Source organism: Symphodus melops (assembly GCF_947650265.1).
Source record: "Symphodus melops genome assembly, chromosome: 10".
NCBI lineage: Eukaryota > Metazoa > Chordata > Actinopteri > Labriformes > Labridae > Symphodus > Symphodus melops.
The window spans coordinates 3,777,568-3,795,696 of NC_136700.1; the positions used below are offsets into that span (position 1 = coordinate 3,777,568).

The following is an 18,129-nucleotide window of genomic DNA, read 5'->3' on the forward strand; positions in this document are numbered from 1 at the left end:
TAAAGCCTGTATAGCAGCTTCACTCAGGGTCCTGACAGGCCTGCTTTTCACTCCCCAGATGGAGGTGAGCTGTTTGTCTACCTGAAAGGTCAGACTGTTCTGAGACATTAGTCTTGCTTCAAAGCAAGTGTGGAAGAGCCAAACAGCGTCTGCCTTAATGGTTTTAACCATAAACCCTCAAGAGACAATGAGAATAGTTGAATAAACAGATTTTAATGGTATTCATTAAACATTAGGATTATGAGATCAACAATTGAATGATAATGTCCACACATAAAAACTCAAGTTCTGTTGAGGTTACATTACAGAATAAAATATGTCTCTAAGTGCAGTTTTAACTAAAGAGATTTCATTTATTCTGTTATGTGGGATTTTATGAGTCTGCAGCTAACAATACGCTGTTTCTGTCTGAACACTGTTTCTACTGCAGTTGGGACAAAAGCCTCTAAATCAACCTTAAACCCCATAAACAGCTGGTAACAGGCAGCACAGTCACACGTTGGCAGTCAGTAGTGCATATTAACACAGCAGAGCCTGTGAAGGAAAAACGTTCCATTAGCACCAACATGTGATGAACAGTGTTGGTACAGGGAGTATATACTCAAACATGTAGATAAAATAAAATGTTTCATATACAGATTTTTTCTATTTCTCTATCTGCTAACTTGTCAAAAAAAGGGTCTTTGACCCTGAGTGAATGCTAGATTACAGAACAAAGTGCACTGTGTCGAGTAAATACATTACACTAACTCCTCATTTTAACAAAAAAAAACAATCTAATTCTTTTGATCTTCTTTCTGGTGGATGTGAATGACGTCTCCCAGATGCCTGATGAGCTTCGCCAGTTTCTCCATGTCATGGTTCTCTCTTTCCAGGAGCTCATAGCGGAGACTCGAGATGTCCTGTTTAATCTCTTTCAGTTCACCTGTGGCACAGTGAGGGAAACAGGGCCAACTTTATAGCTCTCATTTGTCGATCCAGACATTTAAAAGTGCCGCCAAACTTACCTTCGTTAATGTCTTCATTTTCTTTGTCCCTTTGGGCTTTTAAGATGTATCTCTTGATTAGGCGGTTCATGATCTTCTGTAACAAAGGAAATAGTCATTTTAGTCTGAAACTCATTTTTTTTAAGAAAATCAGGGCAGCTGTTCACTTGTTTCAGTTCAAATGTTTGATCATTCATACTATAGATTTATCTCACATTATTGTGGCGCCTTGAAGTACTATCTAAAAAGTCTCCTTTTAATCGCCTTATAAGCTTTGTGTCCTCTGTGTGTAAAGAGGAACACGTTATAGCCTTTATCATTAGTGTTTTTATGAGTAAAAATCTGAACTCACAAGAGAACGCTAGAATTTGACAGTTTAATCATTGAAAGGTTAATCAACATCAGGAAATAAAAAAAAAAACGTTTTACTTGGTAATGGGATGGACCAAGTGCTTCCTCCATGTTCAAATCCTCCTGTTGCCTCAGCTGAGATTAAAAAGAGCGCACAAAAAAGAGCAGAATTTATGTGGACACTTTTTTTTTAACACAATTGAAATTTTTAAATGCGACACAAGAGGGCACTGTCGATCAGAGTACAATTTATGAGCAGAACATCAAATGTGTTTAGCAATCTTTCTACATTTGACAAATGTAATTTGTTTGCTTCTATGCCTTTTGTGTTTGATTTTTGAAAACACCTGATGCCTTGCCCTGTTTAGCTCCACTTCTTCGTGTTGACTCTCTTTGCCTTTGCCTTGAGGTCCATCCCAGAGAAGGTCCCTTATCCCCAGCCAGAGGGAAACGATAGACATGGGGCTGGGTATGATGTTGAAGGGCACGGTCAGTGTGCCGCTATCCTCAAAGTACGAGAACCACAGCTTAGCTCTGGCAAACTTCCACTCAACATCCGAATCATCCTGCAACAACAGAGGAGACGCAGAGAAGCAACACAGGTGAAATCTCTATTTCATCAAATGTGAATTATTTTAGTGTAAACCACAAATACAAAACATGACCCAAACATAACAACTCTGAAATAAATCTGCTGTTAATTATAAATAGTAAATGGACTGGAGCTTGTAAAGCGCTTCCTAGTTTTTGGACTACTCAAAGTGTTTTTACACCGCAGGTCACACCTACATTCACACACTGATGGTGGGAACCGATATGTAAAATGTCCATTAGCATTAACCCAATGACGTATCAGTGGGAGCATTTTGGGGCAAGGATACCAAAACAACTATACTTAAAGAACAACACGGTCATCATTCGTAGCATACAAAATCAAGTAGAGTTCTTAATCAGTGTAAACTTCAACTTAACTGTCTTACCTCAATTTCTTGAAAAGAGCTGTTAAACATGGCGATGAGCATATTCAGCAGGACGATCACCATGATGATGTTGTACACCCCGTACAGAATATACCCAATATTCTCGATGAACTTGTGGTCCATGTTGATGACCACTGACTTCACTTCTGACAAACCAAAGATGGCCCAGAAAAGTGTCTTAAAACTCTCTTCAAGCCTTGAGAAATAGAGAGATAGAAACTGTACAAGCGTAGCGAAGCACATGGATAGTGACAGCAACTGTTGCATCATAGCCAACATTGTTTTTCATCAAAAGAAACAAAAGGAAATCACTTTTACGGCAAACGGCATGTCACTCACGTTGTGAAGGCATCGTTGTGCTTAGCTCCGCGGTAGTACGAGTACAGATTGAACATTCCCACCATGAAAGCCACGAAAACCGTCATAAAAATCACCATGAACTTAAAGATGTCTTTGACTGTCCTTCCCAGAGAGATCTGCAAAGGCCCGAAGCTCTCATTGGCAGGCAGGATGTACGCAATGCGAGAGAAACTCAGCACAACTGCAATTGCATAGAGGCCTTCAGAAATGAGCTGGGGGTCTGAGGGCATCCAGTTGACTCGAGCTGCAAATGGACAAATGCTGAACATGACCATTTTCATTCTGTAGACCTTCCCTTTGCTATACCTTTTGTTATTTATAAAAGTCATAGTAGAAGTGTGTTTAGCTTGATTATTTAACAAAAAATCAGTTCTGTCCTGGATCTGAAATATGGCAAAGGAAAACGATTATCTCCAAATGGAAGCTCATGAATTTAAAACTTGTAAATATAATTATCCAGTAAAATGCAGATACATCTAGAATATCAATCTAAGCCAGTGTATCCTCTCATAACAACTTTTGTTTGTAAAATCATGGCTTCTATATGAATTCTTCTGTCCACACTTACCCAGCTGGAAATACTGTATCTCTGAAGGCAGGGTCATGTTGGGCAAGCCGTTATAGTGCTTGTCAACATAACACTGAGCAGAATATGCATGCCAGAAAGCCATTAATCGGGCAATGAAAGAGGTCATAAAAATTGTTAAAATACTAAAATCCAGAAGGTTCCAGGGCTCCGAGATGTAGTCCCGGATATCCTGTGACCAGATAACTTTACATTCTTTCCAGATCTTCCCTGTAAGACAAAAAAATAATAATGCACATGTGGTTGACAGTGAAAATGTTTGGGATTAATTAATAATACCTGATGTGGTTTTTGTCTTTGCCTTCAAACATGATCAATGAAGCTTGAACTTATTAAAGCTTATTAATGCTGGATGCAAACGTCTTGCTTGTATAGAGATTAGTAAAAGAGTCACCATGCTTTTTTATTCAACTGTAGGACATTTTAGTCTAATTTATTATGAAAATGAAATAAATAATCATTTATTCAGGCAATTTCCAGACAAAAGAGCATAAAGGGAGTTTATAACTTCCTTATGACTCCTAATATCCTCGGCCCTGTATGCACAGCAGAGAGACTTGATTGTAAAAGGCCTGGAGCTCGATTCAAACTATGAGAAGTAGACAGAAGTGAATGTCACAAAGATGGGAGAAGAACATATTTGGTGAGCTATTTGTGATCAGGTGGAGTGGTGAGGTAAGGGTAATAATGTTGTGGTTACACTCATTACCTATAACCCAGGAAATTATCAGGATCTCCATCCAGGTGAAGGAGGTGGTCTTCATTCGAAACAACTGCGAGGGGTGATCATGGGTCGTCATGTTGGGAAGCAGTGAAGTACCCCCGAACCGTTCTGCTGCGTTCAGGATCAGCAGGCAAAGGAAAATCATCAAGGAAGCTGCATGGGCGACAAACTTGAGGAAAGGTCCACACATGAGTTTCCCCAACTGAAACAAGAGACAGGAACAACATATTCTTTTTTATTGCCGACACACACAGCAGAGTGAAGTCTGATGATTGGCCTCAAATGACACAACACCTACGAATCCAGCTACTCATCTCTGCTGCAGGTTGACCAGATCATTTGACTGTATTACACCGTAAAAACGAAAACTTAAAATTGCTCACCTTACAATGATTTTTAAGTAATCTGAACAAAAAATATTAAATTGTAGTGCAAACAATGGAATATTAATTATTTCAACTAACATTATCAAGTTTGTTGTGAAAGGTTGGCCTTACTACATACTATGTGTTGGCAAAACTCAAAATGCCTTGTTGGATCACAGCCAACACTTACTGAGGCCAGGGTCAAGTCTGTGCGCAAAACTGCGCATGCTTCCCTGAATGTACGGGGTCTCCTGAACAACTTTCCAGTCGCCACATGTCAAACCTTCTTTCCCGGTCCTCCTCGGCGGAGCATTCAACGTCAAGTATTAAAGGTAAATGTTTTGTTTAAATACGTTAACTTTATGTTCAGAAATGTACTTAATTCGTTGTGCTGTCGGTATGTAAACCTGCACTGTGACATAGTTAAGAAAGCAACATAACTTACCAACGCATTATTACTCATATTTGTATACTGTGTTAGGTTGTAGCTAACGCTAGCTAATGTGTTACTTTATGGCTAACGCTAGCTAATGTGTTAGGTTGTGGCTGATGCTAGCTAATGTGTTAGGTTGTGGTTAACGCTAGCTAATGTGTTACTTTATGGCTAACGCTAGCTAATGTGTTACTTTATGGCTAACGCTAGTTAATATGTTACTTTATGGTTAACGCTAGCTAATGTGTTACTTTATGGCTAACGCTAGCTAATGTGTTACTTTATGGTTAACGCTAGCTAATGTGTTACTTTATGGCTAACGCTAGCTAATGTGTTACTTTATGGCTAACGCTAGCTAATGTGTTACTTTATGGCTAACGCTAGCTAATGTGTTACTTTATGGTTAACGCTAGCTAATGTGTTACTTTATGGCTAACGCTAGCTAATGTGTTACTTTATGGCTAACGCTAGCTAATGTGTTACTTTATGGCTAACGCTAGCTAATGTGTTACTTTATGGCTAACGCTAGCTAATGTGTTACTTTATGGCTAACGCTAGCTAATATGTTACTTTATGGTTAACGCTAGCTAATGTGTTAGGTTGTGGCTGATGCTAGCTAATGTGTTAGGTTGTGGCTAACGCTAGCTAATGTGTTAGGTTGTGGCTGATGCTAGCTAATGTGTTAAGTTGACCAGAGCTCATACACGCATACTTACTGCAATGTAACTTATTAAAGGGCGGCCAAAAATGGCTTTATCATGGTGAATTAGCAACAGACATTAGCTAGGCTAAATTTCACGGGGTGTATGGTCTCTGGGATTACGGGAGTCCAGCGATAGCGGCGAGTTACATCAACCGGGGCTTATATACAGTTACATAGTTTATAGCGAATAAAACTGTTTTGTCAACACTTAACCGACATTAGTTTAACACGGAGTCTCTGATTTTGACTTAACTACTTGCAGCATTCACAAGTTTTAGTTTGTTATTCAGTTGATCTGTACCACGTTGTTACCGATACAGTTTCGTCGGCTCCCGAACCGTAGTTGGGCAGCCTTGGGTGTGACCCTAGCTCATTTTGTTCAGCGTAGTTTGCTGTGGCTACATCATACACGCTCGCCTGCTACCTGCTGCAGCCTGCAGCTTACCTATTGAGGGGCAGGCTTGTCTTATTCTCAGTGGATGGACAAAAACTTAGTGACTAATTATTGAACATTTATTGAACCTTGTCGAGGACACCACGTGATGCAGGACTGTTTTATAGGACCATGTGTTTCATCTGAATACCTCATAAACAGGGATGGACGGGTTTACAGTTTTAATATTAACATTACTAAAATAGATTAGCCTTCATTCCACATACATACTGGCTGTTTGTCCTCAAACGTCAGATTTACAGTCTGACCAGGTGCACAAACATCACTATACATTAATGTGATTACCTGGACCTCACCTGTACATACATCAATAATTAATGAGGTATATAGAATATTTCATGTCAAATGCTTTACTCAGAACCTAAACATGGTGAGCTCTTTTCCCCTGTTTTTTTCCAACGAGGAATTTTATTTTACTGTTGCAGGCCTCAAGCCTGCCCCTAAATAGGTCAGATGCTATGTGGGTGTGTGTGTCATTGTTATTTTCAATGACAACTTATACTGTCTGTTTTAGCTCCATATTTGGTCAGATCTGGACTTCTGAGATGACGCCAACTAGAACCCTGATTTATTGGCCATAGGTAAGTAAGTAGCTTCACATGCCAACAAGCTGTGTAAGTAAATGTGTAATATAGATTCAAAACAAATGCAGGTTGTGTATATAACATTTTGTAAGTTTTGCTGCAGTTTGTGGTGTATTGTATATTTTTAGTGTTCCTATTTTGTCAACCCTAATTTATAAAATTGTGATGGACGGAATATTAGGAACACCTCAGTGTAGAACAATACAGTTCAAGAATGCCAAGAGGCTGCCATGAACTGCAGCCTCTAAAAGGACCATTAAAATGATTCATCACCTCACAAAGTGATTCAATATGAACAGAACATTATAATATTCTTTGCAGGTCTGTTATATTATACTGCATTATTTTTTAAGAGTGACAAGAGACTAAATACACACACCCTGATTATAAGTATAAAGAACATCATGTTTTAATATGTATGTTTTGGTGTACAATTCCTTAGAAAGTAAATACAGTTTTTCTTTTTTTTACCATTCTCACTGCAGCCAACCTATGAAGTGCAGATTCTGCGATTTCATCAGCTCAAGTCAAGAAGGTCTGTTGAGGCACCATCGACTACGACACGGAGGAAGGGCAAATTGGCCCTGTGTGTACAGTGACTGTGTGTGCACCTTCAAAACACACGGTGCCTTAAAATCACACCTTACCAGGTCACATTGCGTGACTGCAAGAGTGGAGGAAACATCAACCTTTTTTTGTGAGTTATGTGAATTTAGAGAAAGTTGTACTCAGCGTGTTTTTTTCACTCATCTTGGACATCATTTAAAAAATAAACAGACTGTGCATTGCCCTTTCCGGCAGTGTGGGTTTAAAACGAACAATCGTAATACCTTCAGTTCACACAGAAGTAGAAGGCACAAGAATACAAAGGAGTTTAGGACTTGTTCAGGAGTACTCTCTGAAAATGAAAACTGTGCCATTGAGACTCTTACCATTGACCAGCCAGTAGACAATTTTGCTGAGGTAGTGACATCACAGAGTTCAAATCAAGATTCCTGTTCGCACATTAATGAAGAGCGTGTAGAATGTGAGACTCTAGAACATAAAATTGCATCTCTTTTTCTATGCTTGCAGTCAGTATTGCATGTTTCCAAAAGTACTTTACAGAAAATTGTTGAAGAATTCAATGACATTTTACACTTTTCTAAAAGTCATTCACTTCAAATAATTAAAGAGGTGCTTACTAAGCATAATATCAAAATAGATGATTGTGTTGTTCATGAAATTAATGATACAGTATTTAAAACCAATCCACTAGTTTTAACTACTGAAGCTAAAGGTGCACTTTCCACTGATCACAGGAGGAATCTCTATTTTAAGGAGCACTTTCCTGTAATTGAGCCAACTGAATATACTTATCGAAGGACCCATAAAAATACTTTTGTCTATGTGTCAATCATTGAGGTTCTCAAAAATTTATTGAGACTGCCTGATTTTTCTGAAAAGTTGGTGTTTAATGAGAAAGTTCAACCTGGTCAATACAAGTCCTTTCAAGGTGGTCTGTACTTCAAAGAAAATAAACTCCTGGGGGTGCAAGATCCAACTATTTCTTTAGGACTGTACATTGATGATTTTGAGGTGTGCAATCCTTTGGGGACCTCCAGAAGAATTCACAAGATTACTGCCGTCTATTGGGTTGTGCTCAATTTACCAGCAAAGTTTCACTCTACTCTACCCTTAATTCAGCTGGCTGTTCTTGGAAAGAGTGCTGATGTCAAACAGTTTGGTTATGAGTCATTTCTTACTCCGCTGATCAACGATATAAAGTCTCTGGAAAGTGATGGAGTGTTTGTTGACATTCTAGAAAAGTTTGTAAAGGGAACTGTTTTTTGTGTCTGTGCAGATAACCTTGGGGCCCACAGTCTAGCAGGCTTTCAAGAATCTTTCAATGTAGAAAAATTTTGCAGATTTTGTTGTCTTAATAGAGACCAAATTGCAACTGTTGAGGCAAGAGATTTTCCATTAAGAACTGTACAACAGCACAATACGTTTGTGGAGGAACTTAAGTCTAGTGACAAACGCAGTGTAAGTGGTGTTAAAAAAGCCTGTGTACTGAGTAGGCATTTAACCTTTCATCCAGTTACTGGATTTCCTCCAGACATTTTACATGATTTCTTTGAAGGTGTTGTCCCTGTTGAACTGTGTTTGTGTTTGAAAGAATTTACGAGAAAAGGCTTCATTACATTTGATGGACTGAATAGCCGCATAAAAGTGTTCCCATACAAATTTTCTGACAAGGTAAACAAGCCACAACAAATTACAAAAGCAAGCTTTGCTCAGGGAAAAATCAGTGGCAATGGACATGAAAATTTTGCACTGTTACGTTTACTACCTCTTATGGTTGGGAGCTGTATTCCAGAGCAAGAACCAACGTGGGAAATTTTGATGGACCTTAAAGAGATCGTTGAAATTGTCCTTTCTACTACACTGTCAGAGGAAATACTGTGTTACTTGGAGACAAAAATTTCTGACCATCGAAAACTGCTTATTGATACATTCCCTGACTTCAAGTTGCTGCCGAAGCATCACTTTATTGAACATTATGTGCATCTTACACGCTGCTTTGGACCTCTAGTGGACTTGTGGACTATTCGATTTGAGGCCAAGCATGGCTTTTTCAAAAAAGTTGTGCATGATGTTATGAATTTCAAGAATGTGCTTCTTACACTTTCTTCTAAGCATCAACAAATGTTTGCTTACTACCTTGATAGCCAAAGTCTGTTCAACCGGAAACTGTACATTGGCAATGTTGACATAGTTATAAAATCCTCATTACCAGAAAAACTCAGGACTGTGATCGAAAAAACCTACCCACATCAAGAAACTGTGACCTTTGCCAGAGATGTCATTTTGTATGGGACCCGATATGTAAAGGGCATGGTAGTTTCAGCTGGGCAATGCAGTGGACTGCCAGACTTTTACAAAATACTGGACATTGTGGTTGACTGTGAGAAAGTGTTCTTTGTTACTACAAAGCTCTCTTCTTGGTTCATGGAACATTACAGGTCTTACCAAATCATTGAGAGTGGCTATGCAGACATAGAAATCCTGGATCCAGAGGCTTTGAATGATTATAATCCATTAGCTGTGTACCCAGTAGCTGGAAAGTGGATGGTGACCCCAAGGACGTGTCTGCTGCATTTAGTGTAATGGTATGTATTATGGATGTGCATTGTAAATTGATTATTGTAGTTTACCTGCATGTTTTAGATGTTTCGCTCTCCCAACACCCTGATTCAAATGAGTGTCATTATCATGCTTCCTCAAAGCTGGATGACGAACTGATCATTTCTGTCAGGTGTGTTGGAAGAGGGAAACATCTAAAACATGTAGGATAGTGTGCCCAAGGGACCTGGATTGGGAAACACTTATTGTATTCTTAAAGCACCATGTTTATTTTTTCTAATTATAATTTTTGTTTTTCATTTCACAGGCTTTGTTGTTGCGAGTAAACGTGAACCCCAAGTACATCCGGAAAGTTCATCTTGCGACAATTCCCGAATCTGTAGAGGCACTCCAGAATGAACTGCGCGAAAAACTGCAGCTTAATGGAGAATTTGCTTTACAGTATGAAGACCCGGATTTCGGTAATGGACTTTGTAATTTGATTGACATTGCAGAGTTGCCCGCTGAAAGGGCTGTCCTACACATTGTTTGGAATACCGTGGAATCCCACACACCATCCTGTTCATCCATCTCATCCCTTGATACAGCCAGCCTCAGTTCTCCATCCTCTTCCAGCAGCTCATCTTGTAGTATTCAGACCTATATGAGATGCACATCACAGTGGCCTACTCCTTTTCTGATTCCCTCTTTCTCTTATGATGTAGAGCTAAAACTCCGTAAGAGCAATGAGGTATATGGAAAAACTGGGAAATGTCTAAATGTAACAAGAGATGTAAAAATGGAAATATTGGACAAGCTGGCACAAGAAATGTTTGCCCTGAAAGCCTACCCTGTAAAACAGCAAATTGAATCAGTAGCTGCTGAACTCATCAGCAAACACCCATGTCTTAGGGAGCCTGGTGGTGGCACGGGTTATGATGGATGGACAAGCTTAAAATACAAGCTGGGAAACTATCGATCAAAGTTGCGCGAGGCTGGGTGCAATGAGGTCATTGTAAACAGGAAAAGAGGGAGGGATGAAGACTCTGATGAGAGTAGGTTTTCTTTGAAGAAACCAAAGCGAGGAGAAGTCAATCACGTTCCTGATCACCCGGAAAACTACGATGATGCTGCGTTGGAAGACCAAAGATGTGTCCTGGTAGATGCAGTGAAAAGAAAGGACAAAGACATGGACCTCATACGACAAAAGATGGACCTCACTTTCTCCCATAGGAGAAAGGAGATTGTGGAGTTGCAGCCCATGGTCCTAGAAGTCCAGGAGAGATGGCCTGCACTATTTCTTGAAGAACAGGCAAGAGGGATATTTGTTTAATACATAGTCTGTTTGATTCTGAATGTTGTTCTGTAAAGCTACATTGGCATATTCAAATTGATATGGAGTAATTGTTTATTCCCAAAAGTGTTTGACTGAGTGATTTAACAATTATCAGAATGTTTTTTAGGGGAGGTTTTCACAAAATAACTTGTTCATTAAATGTTGCGCCATCTTGAATTTCCCTCGGGATCAATAAAGTATCTATCTATCTATCTATCTATCCATTTCTATTTTGTACAGATTTGTAAGGAGTTCTACCGTGTCACCACCAAGGACCTGTTGGAGACCTTTAGAGCAGCGTTAGACCAGTTCTCTTCTCGACTGCTGAAGCTGTACCGTGCCAGGAGGGGAGCCTTTGGTCAAGACATGGGAAACTTGTTGGATACGCTTGATGAAAAGGTATAAAAGTATCTGTATGTATATATGTATATATAATCTCATCACTTCTCTAACCAAAAATCTACTGCTTTACTTTTATTGTGTGATCCAGACATCTGACATTGCACTGCATCGAAGGACAACGTGCCTTGAAGGTCTGCCCATATTTGTTCGGGACTATTCAGACAAACTATTCCTGACATGCCTGGTGAGTACAGTACGGGGCTTTTACCTGGGTTACAGGGTGCATGTTATCTGTAATCTCTACTGTTTAGTCTTCTATGCCTATTGTCTGGGGCAAGGAAAGTGCTTTAAAATTAAACTAGAATCACATCATGAGCAGGTCACTATGGAAAAAGTTTCATTTTTTTCCATCTTAATGATATCAATTGTTATGACCATATGACAATGTTTCCAGTGTAGTCTCCTGATATTGGCTTCAGCCTGAATAAACCATCACAACATATAGAATATACTCTGACTAAACCTATATTTATTTGAAATGGGAAAACTTTGAAAAGATCTACAAATGTATAATGAACAGCAAATAAAAATATGATCTTATACACTATTACAAAAACAGTCTGCTTTTTATTTCCCCCAGCTGTCCCTCTCTTTCAGAACTTTTGTCACCTGTGACACTATACAGCAGAAGATGGGTGTGTGCGAGCAAGCTAGAACTACAGACTGACTGGCTGTTATGTCTATTGCCGCTGTGTGATTGGCTGTTAGATATGTTAATATTGAGTAAAATGTCAAAAAGCTAATATTAATTATATAATGTGAGTTCAGTATTGTTTATTGGCTCAGCTCCACATGATGCTACTAAACTATTATCAGTATTCAATAAACAAGTGTTTAACTGTGTTGTGTTACGCTTGTCAATGTGGTTTTGTTACACGAGTATTCAATCTGAATGTGGCACAACTTTCTGGTTTCAGGACACCGATCCAGAAGACAAGCAGACCAGAGGTGTCAAGATGGGTATCCTCACTGTTCTCGTAGATGATTCACCTACCTCACTGCCCACAGTCAACAGTATTGCCATTGTGTTGGAAGAGGTCATTGTTCTTGCAGATCTTCCAGATATCCCCACTGCATTTGCCTACCTCTTTGGTCTGCTCTATGCCTTGAACATGGAGTTCCCAAAAGAACTCAAGTACACTTTTGAGGCTATTCAGCACATTTTCATGGAGCTTTCTACTAGTTGCTCACAGCGTGTCCGGAGCTTGAAAACAAAGCTTTTGCTCTAAGTTAGAAGTTGGGTGTTCTTGTTAGGGACTCAGGACCCACATTTATGTTTTTATGGTTATTGTGCAGCCATTTGAGATGGGCCTGTTTTTCAGTTGAAAATAAAGAGCACTATTTTGTGGTGTTCATGTTTGAAATAGACATGTTATTATGACTTGTTACATTATTACAAAAGATAATTGACATGACTTGGAGATGCCTGTTTTTCTGTTGAAAAACACCATTGCACACTGCTAGTGTGACATTATTTTGTTTGCATTCTGTTGCATCATGTTTAAAGTAGACATGTTAATTGACCCGTTTGTTTTTTTGACAATAGATAATTGACATGAGTTAGAGATGGGCCTGTTTTTTGTTGTCGAGCCTAACCTCAAAGATGTGTGTATTTTCAATATGTTACTAAAGTACACTATTGCACACTGCTAGTGTGGTGTTATTTTGTGTCCATGTTTAAAATAGACATGTTAATTGACCTGTTTGTGTGTTTACAAGATAAATAGTTGAGACACTTTAAAAATGAAAGTTAGGAAAAACTCAAAATTTCAAGGCAACTTGATTCACTAGATTTTTGAGTTTTGTGGCCAACTCAAATTATTAAATTTTGGAGAAAACTCCCAATAGTTGTTCCAGCAAATTATCATTTGTTTGTAGAACTTAAGTTTTGTAGTAATAAAAACTCAGGATTTGAAGTTTTTATTACTATGAAACTTGAGTTCTGCAAAATCAGGATTTGAAGTTTTTGTTACTATGAAACTTGAGTTCTGCAAAATCAGGATTTGAAGTTTTTGTTACTATGAAAATTGAGTTCTGTAAACTCAGGATTTGAAGTTTTTGTTACTATGAAACTTGAGTTCTGCAAACAAACGATAATTTGTTGGAACAACTATTGGGAGTTTTCTCCAAAATTTAATAATTTGAGTTGGCCACAAAACTCAAAAATCTAGTGAATCAAGTTGCCTTGAAATTTTGAGTTTTCCTAACTTTTTCATTTTTACAGTGTATTAGCTGTAGATGCATTATGGGTAATATAGGCACCAGGGTTTGCCATGGCAGATGAACAGCAATTACAAGACAATATCTTCATTCGACTCAATTCAATGTAATGCTTTTTTTCCCAACTGTCTATTGTGAGTTATTCTCATAAAATGTTAGGAAAAGGGCAATTCTGCATCTGCAAGGTGATCTTTAAAAAAACTTCCAGGTTAACAAATAGCTGACACATTATTTCTAAATAGTCAGGAACTACAAGGGCGTCATGTCCTAAAGTCTCTGACAGGAGCAGTCATTGCTTGAGATTAATCACAATTTAAAAAAACACTTACACACTTTCATTTTACAAACTATTTTTGTAAAAAATAAATAAATAAATGCGAACAGGAAACTTTTGTTAAACTAACCTTACTCGATGGTGCAATCCAGTAAATGAAGGACAGGACAGGCAACCCAGCAGTTACTCCCAGAACAAGGAGGACTTTAACTGCTGTGGTTTGCTGACGTAGTCCAGACAAGTTCTCGTACCAGATGGAGAGGAGTTGTTGTTGGCAGTTTGGATGTGCCACAAACTGCATCATTGGTTTGTGTGTGTGTATGAGGAACAGAGAGAAGGTTGGAGGAAGGGTTTGTAAGGGAGAAGGATGATTTGGAGAGATAGGAAAGCGAGAAAAAAAAATTAGATTAGAAAACAGTTACATCAAGTCCAATCGTTAAAGTGAAAGGGCTTATCTCAAGTGCTTACTTTTTTGACCTCGTATTTTATTGCAAGTTTTAATCTGATGAGGTTTTGTCTGGTTTTGTCGGCGCTTTGACATGATTCAGTGTCCCCGTTTAAAACGGCCTTCACCTCCTCTGTGTTTCGACACAAATCAAGAAGTCCCACAACAAAGTCTTTGCACTGCATGGACAGTTTCTGGTATTCATTCTGTAACAGACAACGACAACATCTTTATCCTCGTGCTTTTACAGGTCATCAACAGTACCAATAAAAAGGTACATGTTTCTGAAATACTCTACCTTGAATTCCTTCTCAATGTTTGCCAGAACTGCCAGCTCATTTCCCAGCTCCAGGGCTGCCATCACCGGGTCTTCATTAGAGAGGGACAGATACGCTGGACTGGCCAGACCTTTGTATGCATTAATGCGGGATTGTGAGTGGCTAAAAGAGTCATGCTTCTGTTGCTCGCTGCAGATCCCGCACTGGCAGAAGTAATCATGGGGCCGCTCTATTCGGGCCCCCTTCGTGAAAAGTATATGCACAATCTCGTAGTCGTGGCACTGCGAAGCCAGGATGATGGGAGTGATGTCGTGAGAGAAACGAGTGCCATCCTCGTCATAGGCGAAGAAGTCATCATGTGTCTCAGTCTGACTGGGACTATTAGTCAGCAGTTGACTGTCTGCCAAGGCCTGATGGTTGAGTATGGCTTCCACTATACGGATGTAGCCTTTACTGATGGCTAACAGTAAAGCATCTCCTAGCCTAGCAAGGTCTTTCTTAGTAAGCAGAAGCTTAGTCACCTCTAAATTCTCATTTGCCACTGCCAGCTGCAGTGCATTTAGGCCCATGTAGTTCACACAGTTGACGTCCAGTTCTGGCAGCTGCTCCAGCATCCGCCTCACTTCAGGAATGTTTCCATATTCGGCAGCCTCTAAGAAGAGTTCCTCTGTCAATGACAGGCAGGAGGAACACTGAGCATGTAACAGGTAAACATCTCCCCGTAAAGCTTGCCTCCGGGGTTTGGACACAACCTGCCGTGCCATCATCATGGCTCTCTCTTCATTTCTTCATCTAAAGACAAGTAAACATAATGTAGATGTAATAAAATCCAAAGCAAACAGCTCCTCCTTTCATCAACTCTCTCATGCTCCCTCCCGCCCTCGACAGACTGCCTATGAAAGGCATCTGATCCCACATTGAGAACAACTCTCTATGTAGACTCTTCTCCTCTGAAGATGCAAGTACAAAGTTAAAATAGAAAATTACAAAGTTAAATACTTATACCTTCTTTTTTGTATTTCAACTTTGTACTTGCATCTTGACACTTTATTCTTTGTTGACATTTTTGGTTACATTTACTGCTCTGTGTGCCTTGGAATTGCACCCCCCCCCCCCCCCCCCCCCCCCCCCCCCCCTCATGATCTATTTGGTTTTGATGCTAAACAACAGCAGCAGCTGTTGTTGTTGTTAATGATGATATACTGTATTTACTTTACTTTACGTCTTAAAGAAAGTGTTTTCTAACCACTGTTACTTTGCAAAATGGTACTTATTCCTCAGGCTGGATTCACGTTGGGATATTTTAGATAATATAACAAAGAGTAAGGTATTTCACCTGCTCTTGTGTTAAGTGTCTTGAGATTTCATTTGTTATGAATTGGTGCTATACAAATAAGGATTGACAGATTGATTGATCATTAGAGTGATCGCTTACTTGATGAAAGAAAGTGTTCTTTACCTGTTGACACCTGGCTATTGGTTTCCTCTTCTGTAGATCCCTGTGTTGTTCGTACTCTCTGATGTATGTCTCTGTGGACAAAAGCGTCTGCTAAATTAATTGTGGAATTGTGGATATAGACCTTAACTGTGTGATTGATATATGTTTGCAAAAACAATTTCATGTCCCTCTTCTGGTACACGTTTAAAAAAAATATATATATGTATTGTGAATGCCTGACAAACAAGATACATTTTAAGAAGACTACTGGCTTCAGTAAACCGACATCAGCTTTCTCTGTATTTCAAAAACTGCCTGGGGAACGAGCCAGTATCAAAATGAATTTAAACCAGTAGAAACCAGTGGACAGCTGGTCTCAGCTGAATTATAACTACATGTGTGACACCACCCACAGACTCATCATCTGCTTCCCTTCATCTGATGCCATAAAGCCTCTGTCCTTCCGTTCAGCCTCTGACTGGTTTATTGTTCATTTCTGGAATACAACTGAACAATATTAGAGATGTTCAAAGGTCAAACCAATGCTAACATGTATGAATTGTTTCCACTGTAAAGTTTACTCCATCCATTATTCCGTGACTATAACCTCTGTGACAGTAATTTTATTTAATAGTAATTTGATTATTTGTAATTGTCAAAGAAGGAAATCTACTTTTTGTCCAGTAATTACATTTTAATAACTTGGTTTTCTCAGGGGCGTATCACTCCATTTAGTCATCGTTAATGTTAACACCATTTTACAAAACTGAGCAATCTTCCAGCACACACAATATTGTTTTAAATATTGTAAAACTTGCTGCATTTTTTTTCCTGCTTCAGGCTGTATTCAGTAAAGATAAGAGAACAATGAAGAGGGGTCAAGCTGATTAGCCAGAGAAGGTCCAAAATCCCAAATACATTGAAAGTGGTGTAACCATGGAGACATGTATAAAATATATAAGTGGCAGTAACATCATTAGCCTATTCCAAGGATGAACTATGGCAGATCATCAAACTCTTGTGCAGTTCATTAGTGGAGTTCTCTTCATGTGCACATGACATAACAGAATGTGTTAAATCTTCTCACTCGCCATGTAAAGTAGAGAAATCAGTGCAGCCTATTAGACAGAAGATGTACAACAGGACATCTGACTAATGTGATACTGCAGGCGGAAATGTTTGAGAAACATACACTCCCACAAGTCTGAAGCTTTAGGAGCATTATCAAACATTTCTCATTTAAAAATAAGGCAACCAAACAGTAAGCTATTTTACAATAAAATGCATGATTACATGAAATCTTATATCATCTTATCAACTTACCCCTGACCAGGCTGAGATCCGAAATAACGCAATTATCATGTAATTAAGTCGAAACGAGCTAAAAAAATAAATAAATAAAAAAAAAATATATATATAATAATTAAAACTACCTCAAAAGATTCCAAGTGCAGCTCGTGATCCTCCTGAGCTGTGGGAGTGTTGACCACCTGTCAGGCTGACTCTTACCCTGAGTCCCACCTTGGGGCTTCGTGCTGACGCTATTGCCTCTGCACGCCCAGTGGGCGGGTTTCTCCCAGCTTTTGAGGTGTGTTTAGAAACTTTGGACATCGGCACATTTGTTGAATACGTGCTGGCCTTGTATTTAGGATAACGTAGGCTAAACTGTTTATATCTGGGTTCTGCGTCCCAGATGTTCAAAGGGTGTGACTGGAAAGCCCAAAGTAGGGAGCGAGATATTTAAGGCACAATGTCAAAGTAATGGAGGATTTAAGCACAGGAGAACTCCACTGATCTGAGTATAGAGGCGACAGGATTATTTTCTTGGGACTAGGCGATTTGTAATTGTCAGTGTGCAGGCAGCAGGAAATAGCAGCATTAATACAGTATGCCGGGGTCTGACACTGGAAATAGATTTGATGCAGTGACCCCCGTCTATAGGAGAGCATAAACAATCTGGAAAAAAGCAGATTTTCTAAATCCTCTTAACTCAAGGTAACGTCAGATTTAACAGATAACAGCAGCACACCTTTTAAATCATATGGAAAACATCAGTCCCGAGCAGATGTAGGTTATGGGAAATAGTAGCCTCGGCTACATGTTTG

The 18,129-nt window shown here is 39.2% G+C and overlaps 2 protein-coding genes across 6 annotated transcripts; one reads left to right on the top strand and one right to left on the bottom strand.

The window, feature by feature from the left end:
- Positions 1-194: 194 nt before the first annotated feature.
- Positions 195-17,539, bottom strand: trpc6b (transient receptor potential cation channel, subfamily C, member 6b). Of its 4 annotated transcripts, none has more exons than XM_079354772.1 (13): positions 17,458-17,539; positions 16,046-16,116; positions 14,607-15,378; positions 14,332-14,514; positions 13,994-14,158; positions 3,973-4,189; positions 3,246-3,473; positions 2,657-2,921; positions 2,318-2,513; positions 1,697-1,903; positions 1,416-1,472; positions 1,008-1,083; positions 195-925 (listed from the first exon to the last, which is right to left on the bottom strand). In XM_079354772.1, the coding sequence occupies exons 3-13, from the start codon at positions 15,354-15,356 to the stop codon at positions 777-779; spliced, it is 2,493 nt and encodes an 830-aa protein (XP_079210898.1). In that variant the 5' UTR covers positions 15,357-15,378; positions 16,046-16,116; positions 17,458-17,539; the 3' UTR covers positions 195-776. The 4 variants fall into 4 exon arrangements, with proteins under 4 accessions (XP_079210898.1, XP_079210901.1, XP_079210899.1 ...); XM_079354775.1 differs by lacking the exon at positions 16,046-16,116 and adding an exon at positions 17,348-17,405 and having other exon boundaries at positions 17,458-17,472; XM_079354773.1 differs by lacking the exon at positions 17,458-17,539 and adding an exon at positions 17,348-17,402.
- On the top strand, positions 4,426-13,018 carry LOC306830979 (uncharacterized protein). Of its 2 annotated transcripts, XM_079354777.1 has the most exons (9): positions 4,432-4,684; positions 6,457-6,523; positions 7,012-7,223; positions 9,532-9,678; positions 9,960-10,113; positions 10,865-10,943; positions 11,208-11,366; positions 11,458-11,553; positions 12,287-13,018. In XM_079354777.1, exons 6-9 carry the CDS (start codon positions 10,893-10,895, stop codon positions 12,596-12,598), a joined length of 618 nt encoding a protein of 205 aa, XP_079210903.1. In that variant the 5' UTR covers positions 4,432-4,684; positions 6,457-6,523; positions 7,012-7,223; positions 9,532-9,678; positions 9,960-10,113; positions 10,865-10,892; the 3' UTR covers positions 12,599-13,018. The 2 variants fall into 2 exon arrangements, with proteins under 2 accessions (XP_079210902.1, XP_079210903.1); XM_079354776.1 differs by having other exon boundaries at positions 4,426-4,684; positions 9,960-10,943.
- Positions 17,540-18,129: the final 590 nt, after the last annotated feature.